Genomic DNA, 16,000 nt, shown 5'->3' on the forward strand with positions numbered 1-16,000 from the left:
AGTAGTAGGCACGCTCGGGGTAGCAGTAGTCACAGTGGTGTCGTCTGGCTCCTGGGATCCGTCATCTGGTCGCAACAATCGGGTATTGGGGAAAAGAGGTAGCAAAGCAGCCGTGAGTACTCATCCAAAGTACTCGCAAGACTTACATCAGATCTAAACTAAGTATGCATCTGTATCAAAGGAAATGGGCTGAATCTGTGGACTAAACTGCAGAATGCCAGAAAGAAGGGGAAAGCCTAGCCTATCGAAGACTAGCATCTTCAAGCATCTTACAGCATATAGAAGAGTACAGATCAACACAATGTAAAGTAGTAGTAGTGTTATCAACCTCGGCCAGAGATCCTTTCTCGACTCCCTGCGAGAAAGAAATCCCAGAGCCATATTATCCATTTCTCATCACAATCCATTCTCATCACAAGTATCCAATTCTAGTTGTATCGATCGGGATACAACTCCAAGTGTCCGTTACCGTAGGACAGGCTATCGATAGTTGTTTTCTTCCCTGCAGGGGTGCAGCAACTTACCCACCACGCTCGATTAACTCCGGTCGGACACACTTTCCTGGGTCATGTCCGGCCTCGGCCAAACAATACGCCGCAACCCGACCTAGGCTTAATAGAGAGGTCAGCACGCCGAACTAAACATATGCCCCCAGGGGTCTTGGGCCATCGCCCCGGGAACTCCTGCACGTTGCGTGGGCGGCCGGTGAGCAGACATAGCTATCTCCTTAAAAAGGCAGGAGCTTACTAGTCCAACCTGGCGCGTGCCACTCAGTCACTGACGTCTAATAAGCTTCGGCTGATGCATACGACGCAGAACGCCCATACAATGCCCACGTGATGGTTAGTGCTATCAGGCTAGAGGCCCCTCGGATCAAATATCCAAACCATAGTGGATTAGGAGCACGCGGTAACGAGCAGAGATTCACGATCGATGTGACCCCGTCGCCCCATCTCGAGTACTTGCGACAAGGGCTAAGAATGCCTGTCCACGCCTCGTAAGTATCTCGCGGGCACCTTCCATGTCCACCGACTCCACATCACTTGCTATTAAGCTCGCGCGGGTACCCCTCAGGGCCGACCCGTCTTTAGTAACTTGGCTCAGTGCAAAGTCATAGTAACCATAGTAATTGTGTGTCTAACACCAAGGGGAAAACCCGAGGAATCACCTCCGGTGAATTCCACTTGATGTTATCATCAAGATGAACGTAAGAGGATCCACCCTCCAGGTTCACACTTGAGGGGTTGCACAACAGAGCCGTAATGGAAGTGGTTAAGGCGGAATCACCCTCAATGACCATGACCGAATAGCTACACTATAGAGATCTCATCAGGAGTGATGTATGAGGTTCCACCCTTGGCACTCGATGGTAACTCTGCAGAGTCGTACAACTAGGGGGGTGATGTGCGGTGTCGGGGCCTGGACGTCGATCACGTTGATCGAGTCATCGAACATAAAGCGAGGCAACTGGGACAAGGTGGGGGTCACTGATGGATCTCTAACCAACCTATACTAAGCAGTTAGGATAAGCAGGTAGGGTATGAAAGCAAGTAACAAAAACAGGCTATGCATCAGAGTAGGATCATACATAAAGCAGTAGCAGTTCTAATGCATGCATGAGAGGGAAAGAAATGGGCGATATCGGAATGCTCAAGGGGGGGTTTGCTAGCCTGGTTGCTCTGGCAAGGAGGGGTCGTCGTCGACGCAGTCGATCACAGGGGCAACTTCAGTCTCGGGGTCTACCGGAGAGAAGAGGGGGGGAAGAAACAGTAAATACAGAGCAAACAATGCATCACAAGGCATAATATGACGAAAGGCAGAGCTAGGGTTGCCCTAACGTAGTACTACATGTTGCAGACGGAGGGGATAAACATCCGAGGATGACTTCCCGGCGTTAGGCGGATTCCGGACAGATGAAAGAGAGGGGACGGTTCCATGTTCAGCATGCTAGGGGCATGTGACAGGTGAAAGGACCGCGCATTTGGATTCGTTGGATTTTTCTGAGCAACTTTCATATAGAAAACATTTTCATCCGAGTTACGGTTTAATTTCTATGAATTTCTAAAGATTTAAGTATTTTCTGGAATTAATTAAATTAACAGGAAAGATAAAATGACGTCAGCGGTCAACAGACTCGCTGACCAGGTCAAACCGACCAATAGGGCCCACCTGTCATTGGTAGTGGGCTAACAGCAGATCATTTTAACTTAAACAGACTAATTAGTGATTGGACCCCACCAGTCAGTGACTCACTAGTTTAGCTAATTACTTTTAATTAGGAAAATGTTTTAATTAGGTTAATTATGGGGTGGGGCCCGTTTGTCAGTGGCACTGAGTGCCCAGTCAGCATAGTTGACCACGGTCAACATGGTCAACTGAGTCCAGGGGGCCCATGGGCAGCGACTCAAAGGCGGGCCCCGCCGGTGCCAGGTCAGCGCAGGCGCCGGAGCAACGCCGGCGAGGCCATCCGCGGCCGCCGAACGCCGGAGACGGCCGGAATCGCGCTACGGCGCATCATTTGAGCCATGGTCGGGCGCGTTCAAATGGTGAGGCTGGGCCGCATCCAACCGTGATGGTGGCGCAGGCCGTAGCGGCCGAAATCTTCGTCGGCGGTGAGTGGAGGCGGTGGTGGCGTTCGGGACATCGTCGAGATCGCGCTACGAAGCACCGAACCACGTGCAACAACTTCCGTTCGAACCGTGGAAGCGTTCCGCGTCGACTGCTGGTGGTGCCGGACCAAAAGGTCGCCGGAAACGGGACCGATGACGAGCTATGGCGGCCGCTCGTATGGGACCTCGATGGAGGCTATGCTAGGAGGCACGGGGAGGCTCGCGCGCATGCGCGTTGGGCTCCTGGGAACCTCACGAGCTCGACTACGAGCTCGGACGCGAGCTACGGCAACGGCGGCCACTGCGACGAGCTTCACCATGGCGGCGGGGCAGCACCAATGGCGACGGCAACTAGGGGGCGAGATAGACGACGCTAGCACAGGGGAAAGGTCGGGGAGCTTACGTAGGAGCACACGGTGGCTCGTTGGAAGGTTAGGAGCAGCAGGGCGCCGGAATCACAGAGGAACGACGGTGGCTGCCGAGGAAGAAGAAGCTGGCGTCGGAGTCGAAGCAGGGGCGCCGAGCTAGAGGGGCTGGTCATGGGCGAAGGAGAGATCAACGACGGAGCCCTTGGCGCGGTCCTAGGTGAAGGGGACGGCGGAGAGCGCGTAGACGGTGCCGGCCATGGCGACTGCGGTGGTGGCCGTGTTGGATCTGGGCGAGGAGGATCTGGTGGGAAGAGGGAGAGGCGGAGTGGGCGTCAGTGGAGAGCAGGGGAGTGAGTGGGGCGCAGGGGAGAGGACCGAGGGGAGGGGTCGACCTTATCCTCCTCGTCGACGGCGAGGTGGTTCGGCGGCGACGCGCGGGCGCGCGCCCTCGGTCAGTTGAACAGGGGGAGGGGAGAGCGACATGGGAGAGGGAGTGGGCCACATGGCCTGTTGGGCTGCCAGGTGGGCTGAGGCCCATGGGGGGCGCGATGGCCAGCTGGGCCAGTCGGCCCAATTGAGGGGGGGGGCTTTTCCTTTTCTTTTTTCCTTTTTAAAGCTTTTCTGTTTTAGCTATTTTAGGCCACATAGGCATTTTGCAAAAATGTTGGATCACCACCAATATTACCAGGAGAATATTTTACACATGATGAACATTTTAATTTTCATGTTTGATCATTTTGAATTTCACACAAAATTTTGAAGTTGAATTCAACAAGAATTTGAAAAGGAATATTGATCAAAGTGACTAAGCATTGTTATAGCAAAATGATTAGCTTGACCTCTGGGATTACTATAGCATCATTACACCGGGGTGTTATAGTGGAAGATATCGCCATCTCTTGGTTGTTATGTTGACAATGAAAGTATACCGCTCAAAATATTAGTCATCTCTATTTCAAAACCGAGCTCTGGCACCTCTACAAATCCCTGCTTCCCTCTGCGAAGGGCCTACCTATTTACTTTCATGTTGAGTCATCATCTTCTTATTAAAAAAGCACCAGTTGGAGAGCACCACCGTCATTTGCATTCATTATTGTTAGTTTACATTGAGTATGACTTGACTGGATCTCTTTTACCATGAATTACAATGTCTAGTCAGTCCTTGATCTTTAAAGGTGCTCTACATTTATATTTTGCAGTCTCAGAAAGGGCTAGCGAGATACCATCTTGTTATATCATATTATGATTGTTTTGAGAAAGTGTTGTCATCCGAGATTTATTATTATTGCTCGCTAGTTGATTATAACATTGATATGAGTAAACTTGAGACCTAAGCATTATTGTGAATGTGGTTAGTCATAATCTTTGCTGAAAACTTGAATGTTGGCTTTACATATTTACAACAACAAGAGCAAACAGAGTTTGTAAAAGTTTTTCTTTATCACTTTCAGTTTATCAACTGAATTGCTTGAGGACAAGCAAAGGTTTAACCTTGGGGGAGTTGATACGTCTCCGTCGTATCTACTTTTCCAAACACTTTTGCCCTTATTTTGGACTCTAACTTGCATGATTTGAATGGAACTAACCTGGACTGGCGCTATTTTCAGCAGAATTGCTATCGTGTTATTTATGTGCAGAACAAAAATTCTCGGAATGACCTGAAACTTCACGGAACATCTATTCGGAAATAATAAAAAAATCCTTGCAAAAGATGAAGACCACGGGGCCCACCACCTGTCCACGAGGGTGGGGGCGCACCTGCCCCCCTAGGGCACGCCCCCTACCTCGTGGGCCCGCTGGAGCTCCTCCGACCTCAACTCTTGTTGGGGAACGTAGTAATTTTAAAAAAATTCCTACGCACACGCAAGATCATGGTAATGCATAGCAACGAGAGGGGAGAGTGTTGTCCACGTACCCTCGTAGACCGAAAGCGGAAGCGTTAGCACAACGTGGTTGATGTAGTCGTACGTCTTCACGATCTGACCGATCCAAGTACCGAACGCACGGCACCTCCGAGTTCAGCACACGTTCAACTCGATGACATCCCGCGAACTCCGATACAGCAGAGCTTCACGGGAGAGTTCCGTCAGCACGACGGCGTGGTGATGATGATGATGTTGCTACCGACGCAGGGCTTTGCCTAAGCACCGCTACGATATGACTGAGGTGGAATATGGTGGAGGGGGGCACCGCACACGGCTAAGAGATCAAGAGATCAATTGTTGTGTCTTTGGGGTGCCCCCTGCCCCTGTATATAAAGGAGTGGAGGAGGGGGAGGGCCGGCCCTCTCTATGGCGCGCCCTAGGGGAGTCCTACTCCCACCGGGAGTAGGATTCCCTCTTTCCTAGTAGAACTAGGAGCCCTTCCAAGTAGTAGGAGTAGGAGGGAAGGAAAGGGAAGGGAAAAGGAGAAGGAAGGAAGGGGGCGCCCCCCTCCCTAGTCCAATTCGGACCAGCCCATGCGGAGGGGTGCGGCCACCCTTTGAGGCCTTCCTCTCCTTTCCCGTATGGCCCATTAAGGCCCAATACGAATTCCAGTAACTCCCCGGTACTCCCGAAAATACCCAAATCACTCGAAACCTTTCCGATGTCCGAATATAGTCGTCCAATATATCGATCTTTATGTCTCGACCATTTCGAGACTCCTCGTCATGTCCTCGATCTCATCCGGGACTCCGAACTCCTTCGGTACATCAAAACACATAAACTCATAATATAACCGCCATCGAACTTTAAGCGTGCGGACCCTACGGGTTCGAGAAATATGTAGACATGACCGAGACACGTCTCTAGTCAATAACCAATAGCGGAACCTGGATGCTCATATTGGCTCCTACATATTCTACAAAGATCTTTATCGGTCAAACCGAATAACAACATACGTTGTTCCCTTTGTCATCGGTATGTTACTTGCCCGAGATTCGATCGTCGGTATCTCAATACCTAGTTCAATCTCGTTACCGGCAAGTCTCTTTACTCGTTCCGCAACACATCATCCCACAACTAACTCATTAGTTGCGACGCTTGCAAGGCTTATAGTGATGTGCATTACCGAGTGGGCCCAGAGATACCTCTCCTACAATCGGAGTGACAAATCCTAATCTCGAAATACACCAACCCAACAAGTACCTTCGGGGACACCTGTAGAGCACCTTTATAATCACCCAGTTACGTTATGACGTTTGGTGGCACACAAAGTGTTCTTCCGGTAAATGGGAGTTGCATAATCTCATAGTCATAGGAACATGTATAAGTCATGAAGAAAGCAATAGCAACAAACTAAACGATCAAGTGCTATGCTAACGGAATGGGTCAAGTCAATCACATCATTCTCTAATGATGTGACCCCGTTAATCAAATGACAACTCATGTCTATGGTTAGGAAACTTAACCATCTTTGATTCAACGAGCTAGTCAAGTAGAGGCATACTAGTGACACTCTGTTTGTCTATATATTCACACATGTATTATGTTTCCGGTTAATACAATTCTAGCATGAATAATAAACATTTATCATGAAGTAAGGAAATAAATAATAACTTTATTATTGCCTCTAGGGCATATTTCCTCCAACTCCAACTCTATATATTTGCTTCCGTGAAGAAAAAAATAAGAGAGAAGAATTCATCGCGTTTTACGACACGGAGCCGCCGTCAAGCCCTAAAACCTCTCGGGAGGGCTGATCTGGAGTCCGTTCGGGGCTCCGGAGAGGGGAATCCGTCGTCATCGTCATCATCAACCATCCTCCATCACTAATTTCATGATGCTCACCGCCGTGCGTGAGTAATTCCATCGTAGGCTTGTTGGATGGTGATGAGTTGGATGAGATCTATCATGTAATCGAGTTAGTTTTGTTAGGGTTTGATCCCTAGTATCCAATATGTTCTGAGATTGATGTTGCTATGACTTTGCTATGCTTAATGCTTGTCACTAGGGCCCGAGTGCCATGATTTCAGATCTGAACCTATTATGTTTTCATCAATATATGAGAGTTCTTGATCCTATCTTGCAAGTATATAGTCACCTATTATGTGTTATGATCCGTTAACCCCGAAGTGACAATAATCGGGATACTTACCGGTGATGACCATAGTTTGAGGAGTTCATGTATTCAGTGAGCTAATGCTTTGTTCCGGTACTCTATTAAAAGGAGGCCTTAATAACCCTTAGTTTCCATTAGGACCCCGCTGCCACGGGAGGGTAGGACAAAAGATGTCATGCAAGTTATTTTCCATAAGCATGTATGACTATATTCAGAATACATGCCTACATTACATTGATGAATTGGATCTAGTTCTGTGTCACCCTATGTTATGATTGTTACACGATGAACCGCATCCGCATAATTCTCCATCACTGATCCATTGCCTACGAGCTTTCCATATATTATTCCTCGCTTATTTACTTTTCCGTTGCTATTGCTATCATCACTACAAAATACCCAAAACATTACTTTTGCTATCATTACCTTTTGCTACCTTACCGCTACTATCATATTACTTTGCTACTAAATACTTTGCTGCAGATATTAAGTTTCCAGGTGTGGTTGAATTGACAACTCAGCTGCTAATACTTGAGAATATTCTTTGGCTCCCCTTGTGTCGAATCAATAAATTTGGGTTGAATACTCTACCCTCGAAACTATTGCGATCCCCTATACTTGTGGGTTATCACACATGTATTTGAGTTTCCGGTCAATACAATTATAGCATGGATAATAAACGATTATCATGAACAAGGAAATATAATAATAACCACTTTATTATTGCCTCTAGGGCATATCTCCAACACCCACACGCTGCCCTAGACGTCGTCGGCCTTGCCCTTGCCCTTGACATCGCCATCGTCATCATCGCCGATGAGGGCGATGAAGACGGGAGCAGGGCCAGCCCACCCGAACGCCACTTGGTAGGCTGCCAGGGCAGCCTCCTCTGGCGTCTGCTGGGGTGGTGGCATTGTGGCTCGTCGTGCACGCTCCTCTTCCTCCTCCTCAAGCCGCAATGTCTCCGCATCGGCTTGCAGCAGCTGCTTGTAGCGCATCTGCCGCTCGCCGTCGGCCTCCTCCTGGGCGAGCCAGTGCGCCTTCTAGCGTAGAAGGTGGGCCGCCTCCTCCTCCGGCGTCGCGGTGTACTGGAAAGGAGGCGCGCTGACACACTCGCGGTACTGTCCGGTCATGTGTAGGCCTCCTCCTGCCAAGTGGGTGGAGGCAGGGAGCGCTTTCGCGTCGGCACCGGCTCCGGCTCGACGGGCGACGGCGGTGGCGGAGGCGGGGCGAAGAGCTGGGTGTGGACGGAGTCCCCCGCCGCCGACAAGGCAAGGGCTTTGCTCTAGCCCATCCCAGTGCGCGTCCTCCTCAAGCCGGCTAGCCTCCAGCGCGTGCTACAGGGCCTCCTCGAGGGCGGCTTGGTACTCCGCCTCCGCCTCCATTTCCTCCAGCTCTACCCGCGGGGGCGGCGGTGGAAACGGCGGGGGACACGTCAACACCGACACGCCGTTGCTCCTCGTGTTCGAGGGCAAACCAAGCCTCCCAGTCGGGAGAGTCGGCGGCGTACTCCGGCATCCGCCGCTGCTCCGGTGTGAGCTGCCCCCGGTGCCTGCGCACCTCCTCGTCATGCGCCCGCTGCGTACGCAGAACCGTCGGCACGGGGATCCGTTGCGGATCCAGGTGCCAGTGGTGCGGCAACGTGACGTCGGGGTAGGGCAGCGACTGCCTGTACTCCCAGTGCCACCGCGCTTGGTGCACCAGGATGTGCAGACGGCGGCGACCAGGGCGGAAACACGCCGACGCCGGAGGAGGAGGGGGAGGAGAAACACGAGAGGATGAGGCGCCGGGGGTGCCCTTGCCCTTCCCTTGCCGCTACTGCTGTCGAAGAGGCCCATTGCTTGCTAGGGTTTGGTGTCTTCGACGAGGAAGCACAAGAGGGTGGTGGGGGCCAGATGTGGACGGAAGTGGATGAGGCCGGCCCACGCCGCATGCGTGGTTAAAAAAGGACGCTTCCACTGGCCGACTAGTGGGCCCGCTGTCGGTGGTCGTCATAAATTAGACGACGGACGGTAGTTAGGTGGCCTACAAGTTGGGACGCGGCGGACGCCGAGGAGACGCGCGGCGCGTTCGCGCCGACGCATTTCAGGCGCAATTTTGGACTGGAAATGGATCGGCGCGGACGCCAGGCGGACGAGATTTGAGTGTGGGTCAGCGCGTTGGGCCTCTACTTTTGTCCGCGCCGATTCAAACGGACGCAAGCGGACAAAATGGGTCGCTCATTGGAGTTGCTCTTACAAGCTGAGCGCAAGCGACTTTTTACAGCTCAATCTTGAGCTTCGCTCAGTTTACAGTCTGTGAGAAAGTTTCAGGAAACTATGCATTTTTTTTCAACCAGAAAAACATGGCAAGGACGAGGACAAGGGGACCATGCGAACACGATCTGCAACGAAGCAAATGACATTCTGCTGCATTGGCACACACCATGTTAACATCTGCCATCTTTTATGATTGTCGCTGCTTTATCTGTGCATCGCTGCATGCCCAGCTAATAATATCATCTTTTCCATTAGGGGAGCTAACCTCAGCTCTGCTCACACCGGCCTCATCCAATTTCCGTGTAGATATTTCGAGCAATTCTGTGGCCCAGTGAAGAAGATACCCCCATACAGAAAAACGCCGATAGGCAGGCAGCCAAAACGAGCAAGCACGCAATAATGCTCCCCGCAACCACAAGCCTGTGCAGCGCGATCTTGCACAAGATCGAGGGTGTTTTATCCACTTGCCGCTGAAAATGACTATAGCTGCTAGGCCAACGCTGTCTTTTCAGCTCCGCACTCCGCACTAGAATACACCTTCAGACAAAAACGTCGACGGGGCGCAAGTGAGATCAAATCAGTAATCCTGTGAGAAAAGCGTACGCGATCACCGGCGGCGGCACGCTGGTGAGCGTTGAGCCGCGGCGCGTACGGTGCTAGAGAGTAGAGATGTGGTGGTAGGCTGGTACCGTGCTGGCTGTACCCGGGTGGGCGAGGCCATTTATCGCTCGCGTCCACCGGCGGGGCGGCGTACGTGGCGCGGCGCCAGCAGACGGGACGGGACGAGCCGCGCAGGTAAAAGCTGCCGCCTCCCCAAGTCACGTCCGCCCCGGCTCGCTCCTATCGCTCCCTTCTCCCTCCAATAATTTCGCTTCCTTCATTCACTTCTCCCGTCCTCCCGCAAAGCCCACCCCGCAGCAGAAAGGGAGGGAGCGCGGAGGAATCTCCGTCTCCGCCTCCGCCTCCCCCTCCATGCCCCCGCTCCCCGCCGGGCCCGGCCCAGATCTCCCGCGCGGCGGCCGCTAGCCGATCCGCCTAGCCCCGCTCGATCCGATGGGCGGGGAGGTGCCGGAGCCGCGGCGGCTCAGCCGCGCGCTCAGCTTCGGCTGCGGCGGCGTGCCCGACGAGGCGCTGCACCTCGTCATGGGCTACGTCGACGCCCCGCGCGACCGGGAGGCCGCCTCGCTCGTCTGCCGCCGCTGGCACCGCATCGACGCGCTCACCCGCAAGCACGTCACCGTCGCCTTCTGCTACGCCGCCGACCCGGCCCGCCTCCTCGCGCGCTTCCCGCGCCTCGAGTCGCTCGCCCTCAAGGGCAGGCCGCGCGCCGCCATGTACGGCCTCATCTCCGACGACTGGGGCGCCTACGCCGCGCCCTGGGTCGCCCGGCTCGCCGCGCCGCTCGAGTGCCTCAAGGCGCTCCACCTGCGACGCATGACCGTCACCGACGATGACGTCGCCGCGCTCATCCGCTCCCGCGGCCACATGCTGCAGGAGCTCAAGCTCGACAAGTGCTCCGGCTTCTCCACCGACGCGCTCCGCCTCGTCGCCCGCTCCTGCAGGTAGTCCACCAGCTCTACTCACCTGCATCCGCGCACCTCTTTTTTTTTTTTTGCCCTCTTGCCTGTTGATTTGTGGTGGTGAGTTCCAGTAATTGTGACAGTTGATCTGCTCATTGATGAATGAGGATTGATCTGGTCTGTGTGTTGGTTGGTTTCGCCAAATGGAGTATACTGGATAAGGACGAGTTAAGAGCCAGTTTCTATAATTAGATATTTGTTTGCTCTATCACGAGCTGTAACAAATACGGTCATGTGAGGGAAGGTGTCAAGTTAGCTTCCACACACTTTGTTTGGGCGCCATGATACACCATGGCACTAGTTTTCTACGACAAATTGATATGAGCAGTATATGCAAATGACTGCCGAAGGGAGATATATGAGATTTGGTGTAGTTCTATGGTTTACCTGTCGTTTCTGTCCAGCATATGTCCGATCCGGCCTCTAGTTTGTAAAATTGACTCAAACCAGCTGACAAGTCCCAACCAAGTCGGGCTTAAGCAAACTATAATGCGAGGTTGCACCAGTCAGGTGATCTGTCTTCCCCAGGAGGGCTATCGTACTACTACTTTGATTGGACTTGAACAGGACTACATCCGTCCCTGTGGAACATCTTGAACCAAAATAAAGTTGCAAGTTGGTGTTTCTGTTACCAATCAATTCTATCATGTTCAGATTAGTGTGGCACTATGTCATGCCGTCATATCGACTTTCAAGCATCATCTTGGTCCTTCCTTTTTACTCTTTTGGCAGAAGCCTTTCCATGTGTCCGTGTTAACTTTGCTTTGTCTGAATTCTGCAACTACGAAGTTGTCTGAGGGAAATTATTTTCCCTTAGAATGCAAGTATGATTTGTGTGAGCTTGTCAAGTTCACATATGGAGCTGGGAGACTAAAGGTTAGCATGCTACAGAGGATCTGTAGTGCTTTAGTTAAAATGCATGTACAGTGTGCTCCTTTGTGCCTGGAAATGCCTCATATGCAAATGTGAATTGAAAAAAATAAAATTGACTTGACTGCAATGGCTGTTCCGCTGTCCCACTATTAATGAAAGGGGACAGAACATGGGGACATCGGGGCATGTTCATGAAGTTTGAGACGTGTCTTTATAGGTTTCCTGGTTCACCAGTAATCCACTTTTCATCGCACTTTCCATTCTTCCTTAGCTTACAACTATTGCTGTGCTCCTTTAGCAAGACATTCGACTGTGGTACATTAATTCAAAGTGATTTTACTGTCACTGCATGATTGCGTGCTATCACTGCAGTTAACATGCTATTCTAAATTATCTTGGCAGATCCTTGAGAACATTATTTCTTGAAGAATGTGTGATTGCTGATGAAGGTGGTGAATGGCTTCATGAACTTGCTGTCAACAATTCTGTTCTTGTGACACTGAACTTCTACATGACTGAGCTCAAAGTGGTGCCAGCTGATCTGGAGCTTCTAGCAAAGAACTGCAAATCATTACTTTCTTTAAAGATCAGTGAGTGTGACCTTTCAGACCTGATTGGTTTTTTCGAAGCAGCCAATGCATTGCAAGATTTTGCTGGAGGATCGTTCAATGAGGTAGGAGAGCTAACAAAGTATGAAAAAGTCAAGTTTCCACCAAGAGTATGCTTCTTGGGGCTTACGTTCATGGGGAAAAATGAGATGCCTGTTATCTTCCCTTTTTCTGCTTCATTAAAGAAACTGGACTTGCAGTACACTTTCCTCACCACTGAGGATCATTGCCAGCTTATCTCAAAATGCCCGAACCTATTTGTTCTCGAGGTAGTGTTTCTCATATACTCTTGTATTTTGGGTGTGAAATTTGTTGTACTCTCATTTTTACTGACAGTAGATTCTGTCAACAGGTGAGGAATGTGATAGGAGACAGAGGGCTAGAGGTTGTTGGTGATACATGCAAGAAGCTACGAAGACTTCGAATTGAGCGAGGGGATGATGATCCAGGTCTCCAAGAAGAGCAAGGAGGAGTTTCTCAGTTAGGCCTGACAGCGGTAGCTGTTGGTTGCCGTGACCTGGAGTACATAGCTGCCTATGTATCTGATATCACCAACGGCGCTCTCGAATCCATCGGGACCTTCTGCAAAAATCTCTACGACTTCCGGCTTGTCCTGCTCGACAGACAAAAGCAGGTAACCGATCTGCCGCTCGACAACGGTGTTCGAGCTCTGTTAAGGAGCTGCACCAAGCTCCGGAGATTTGCTCTCTACCTGAGACCTGGAGGGCTCTCAGACACAGGCCTCGACTACATCGGGCAGTACAGCGGCAACATCCAGTACATGCTACTGGGCAACGTCGGCGAATCGGACCACGGGTTGATCCGCTTCGCAATAGGATGCACCAACCTGCGGAAGCTTGAGCTTCGGAGCTGCTGCTTCAGCGAGCAAGCCCTGTCCCTCGCGGTGCTCCACATGCCCTCGCTCAGGTACATATGGGTGCAAGGCTACAAGGCCTCTCCAGCAGGCCTGGAGCTCCTCCTCATGGCGAGGCGATTCTGGAACATCGAGTTCACGCCCCCCAGCCCCGAGGGCTTGTTCCGCATGACGCTCGAAGGAGAACCCTGCGTGGACAAGCAGGCCCAGGTTCTTGCCTACTACTCCCTTGCCGGGCAGAGGCAGGACTGCCCTGACTGGGTGACCCCGTTGCATCCAGCCGCATGAATGATTGTAAATACATCTAGTTGTGTGTACGTACCTACTGTACCTTATGTTGCCCTTGGGTCCCTTTGGCAAGAACCGTATCTGAATATGGCAATTTGTATGGATGTAGATCATTAGCTTAGCTGCTTTGGTGCCCTAATAAGCTAGTAGTGCTGTAGCTGAGGTGTAGTACAATAAGTTGCCGTTGTCGCTTGTACTACTATGTATGTAATCCTGGGAAGTTGTATGCTAAAGTTGCTCTGTGCTTTGATCTTCTCTCTGAAATCTTGATCGGTTGCTGGTTTTGTCTCTGCTTAAAACCACATTGTACTCAAATTTTCCTTTTGCAATGGAGAATGGGCAGTTCTTATATCCAATTCATTCAAAAGTCTGAACTGATGAAGAAATGCAGGTAATATATTTCAACTTTTTCCTTCACGTCCAACTTTTTTTAGTCTTCGACTTAGGATTGATGCATATTTAAAGATATATACTCGTAAAAAGGAAGAAGATATATACTGTAATTTTTTAAAATACCGCGTTGGTATGATCCTGGGCTTAAACTTGAAGGCTTTTGGCTTGGATACAATGTTAAATTCATGCTTCAACCAATTCATCTGAAAATTCCATTAAAGAGAGTCGGCCAGGAGCTCTCCTTCGTGGATTACGAGCCTGTTCGGCAGCTCTCCGCTCCTGGCGCAGCCGGAGCGGAGCGGCCCGCAGCCTATTTGCTCAGAGTCGTCAAAGTGTCGCTCCCCGCGCTTCCGTATTTTGCGGAGCTGGATGATTGCCGAATAGGCTCTATATTATACGGGCCTCTCCTACGTGGATCGAGTACGTAGTCCCGGCGGCTACCGAATGATGGAACAAGTGGCGGAGCTACCCCGGAATTCGTGCGGCCTCACGAGGAACGCGACAACGTTGCGTAATACGCAGACAAGAAATGGAGTATAAAATCCACCTCGCTGGTGGCGGTTTGTTCGGCTAGCAAACAAGGCGCGTACTAGATTCGAGGCCTGCCAGCGCCAGGTGAAGAAAATCGAACGTTTCTGTCGGCTTTTGGTGAGGGAATGAGCTCTGCGAAGAAGCGGTCGACATATGTAAGAGTCCAAAAACTTGCTCATAGTTTAGCGTGCCCGTGCATCCGAACGACGAGGCTGATTTAAGCAAAGCGATTCTGCACTGTAGCAGGTGAGAGGCATCTGAGGAGTCTGCCTGACCGGCTTCCGTGAAAAGAGCCACACCCAACCACGACGAGCATCAAAGATTGAGGTGAGGGTGAGCCCTCTCCAGGACGACTGTTACGTACTGAAGAAAAGTTACGGGTGCATTCGGTTTTCGTAGTTCACAGGGCTTCTAGAACAAAAATGCTACACTTACGGGAAGACGTGTCCTAATACAATCAATTGACCGCCCCTGAATTTAACCATGGGGCCCTACGCCCCTACCCATGATTAATCCCGACGCCTCCACCTCAGACCCGTAAGAGCTTTCTTAGAAAAATTCCGCAAGTCCAGCGTATCTCCTTCTAAAACCTACGAACAGAAGAACCACAGAAATGGAATGTTGTGATATTATTGAAAACTACAATATTGTATGATTGTTTGACTGTGTATAGGGAAAGCAGATAATTCTTTACACGAGAAGCTCGAGTGGGTGATGCTGAAGAGTCAAGTATTTTAATGTTATGTTTAATCCAGAAAAACAGTAAATTAAACATGACTAGTAGAATACCCGTGCGTTGTCACGAATCTTTACAGATTGCATCTTTGAATACAATGCATCTCTCTCTTAATTTTAGCTCAACGTAATTTCGCTCAGTCTCTCTCTCTCTCAATTTTAGCTCAACATAATTTTGCTCAGTCTCTCTCTCTCTCTCTCTCTCTTAATTTTAGCTCAACGTAATTTTGCTCGGTCTCTCTCTCTCTCTTAATTTTAGCTCAATGTAATTTTGCTCAGTCTTTCTCTCTCTCTTAATTTTAGCTCAACGTAATTTTGCTCAGTCTCTCTCTCTCTCATGACTCAAAACTTAATTTTAGCTCAACGTAATTTTGCTCGGTGTTAACATTCGATAGCTATCCTGGAAGTGTAAACACTAAAGGGAAATCTTAATTTTTATACGGGATAAGACAACTTTTCGAACTTCATGTACAATAAGAGGAACACAGAAGGATGATCTCACATCCATAAATATCCAAACGATTTTTGTGCATCCACTCTATATACTCCCTCCGTTCCTTAATATTTGTCTTTTTAGAGATTTCAAATGAACTACCACATACGGATGTATATAGACATATTTTGAGTGTAGATTCACTCATTTTGCTTCGTATGTAGTCACTTGTTGAAATATGTAGAAAGACAAATATTTAGAAACGGAGGGAGTACATTATGAAAGATGAGCATCTCACACTGAGAGTTCAAAACCAAAGTGCATGTTTTCAAATGTAAGTCATATCAGTGCACAAGCAGATTGCCTCCAAACTGAAGTCTGAATTTGGACAACACCGAACGGGATTAGT

At 50.1% G+C, this 16,000-nt stretch overlaps 1 protein-coding gene across 1 annotated transcript; it reads left to right on the forward strand.

The window, feature by feature from the left end:
* Positions 1 to 10,089: 10,089 nt before the first annotated feature.
* On the forward strand, positions 10,090 to 13,763 carry LOC123062627 (coronatine-insensitive protein homolog 1a). Its single transcript, XM_044486229.1, has 3 exons — positions 10,090 to 10,838; positions 12,132 to 12,606; positions 12,690 to 13,763. Exons 1-3 carry the CDS (start codon positions 10,330 to 10,332, stop codon positions 13,497 to 13,499), a joined length of 1,794 nt encoding a protein of 597 aa, XP_044342164.1. The 5' UTR covers positions 10,090 to 10,329; the 3' UTR covers positions 13,500 to 13,763.
* The last annotated feature ends 2,237 nt before the right edge of the window (positions 13,764 to 16,000 follow it).

The sequence above is a fragment of the Triticum aestivum genome, chromosome 3A (assembly GCF_018294505.1).
Source record: "Triticum aestivum cultivar Chinese Spring chromosome 3A, IWGSC CS RefSeq v2.1, whole genome shotgun sequence".
Taxonomy (NCBI): domain Eukaryota; kingdom Viridiplantae; phylum Streptophyta; class Magnoliopsida; order Poales; family Poaceae; genus Triticum; species Triticum aestivum.

Bases quoted from the DNA above. Each gene is read 5' to 3' on its own strand.
- LOC123062627 (XM_044486229.1), top strand. From the start codon at position 10,330: ATGGGCGGGGAGGTGCCGGAGCCGCGGCGGCTCAGCCGCGCGCTCAGC. The intron at 10,839-12,131 runs GTAGTCCACCAG...TTATCTTGGCAG, and splicing joins CTCGTCGCCCGCTCCTGCAG to ATCCTTGAGAACATTATTTC. The intron at 12,607-12,689 runs GTAGTGTTTCTC...TTCTGTCAACAG, and splicing joins CGAACCTATTTGTTCTCGAG to GTGAGGAATGTGATAGGAGA.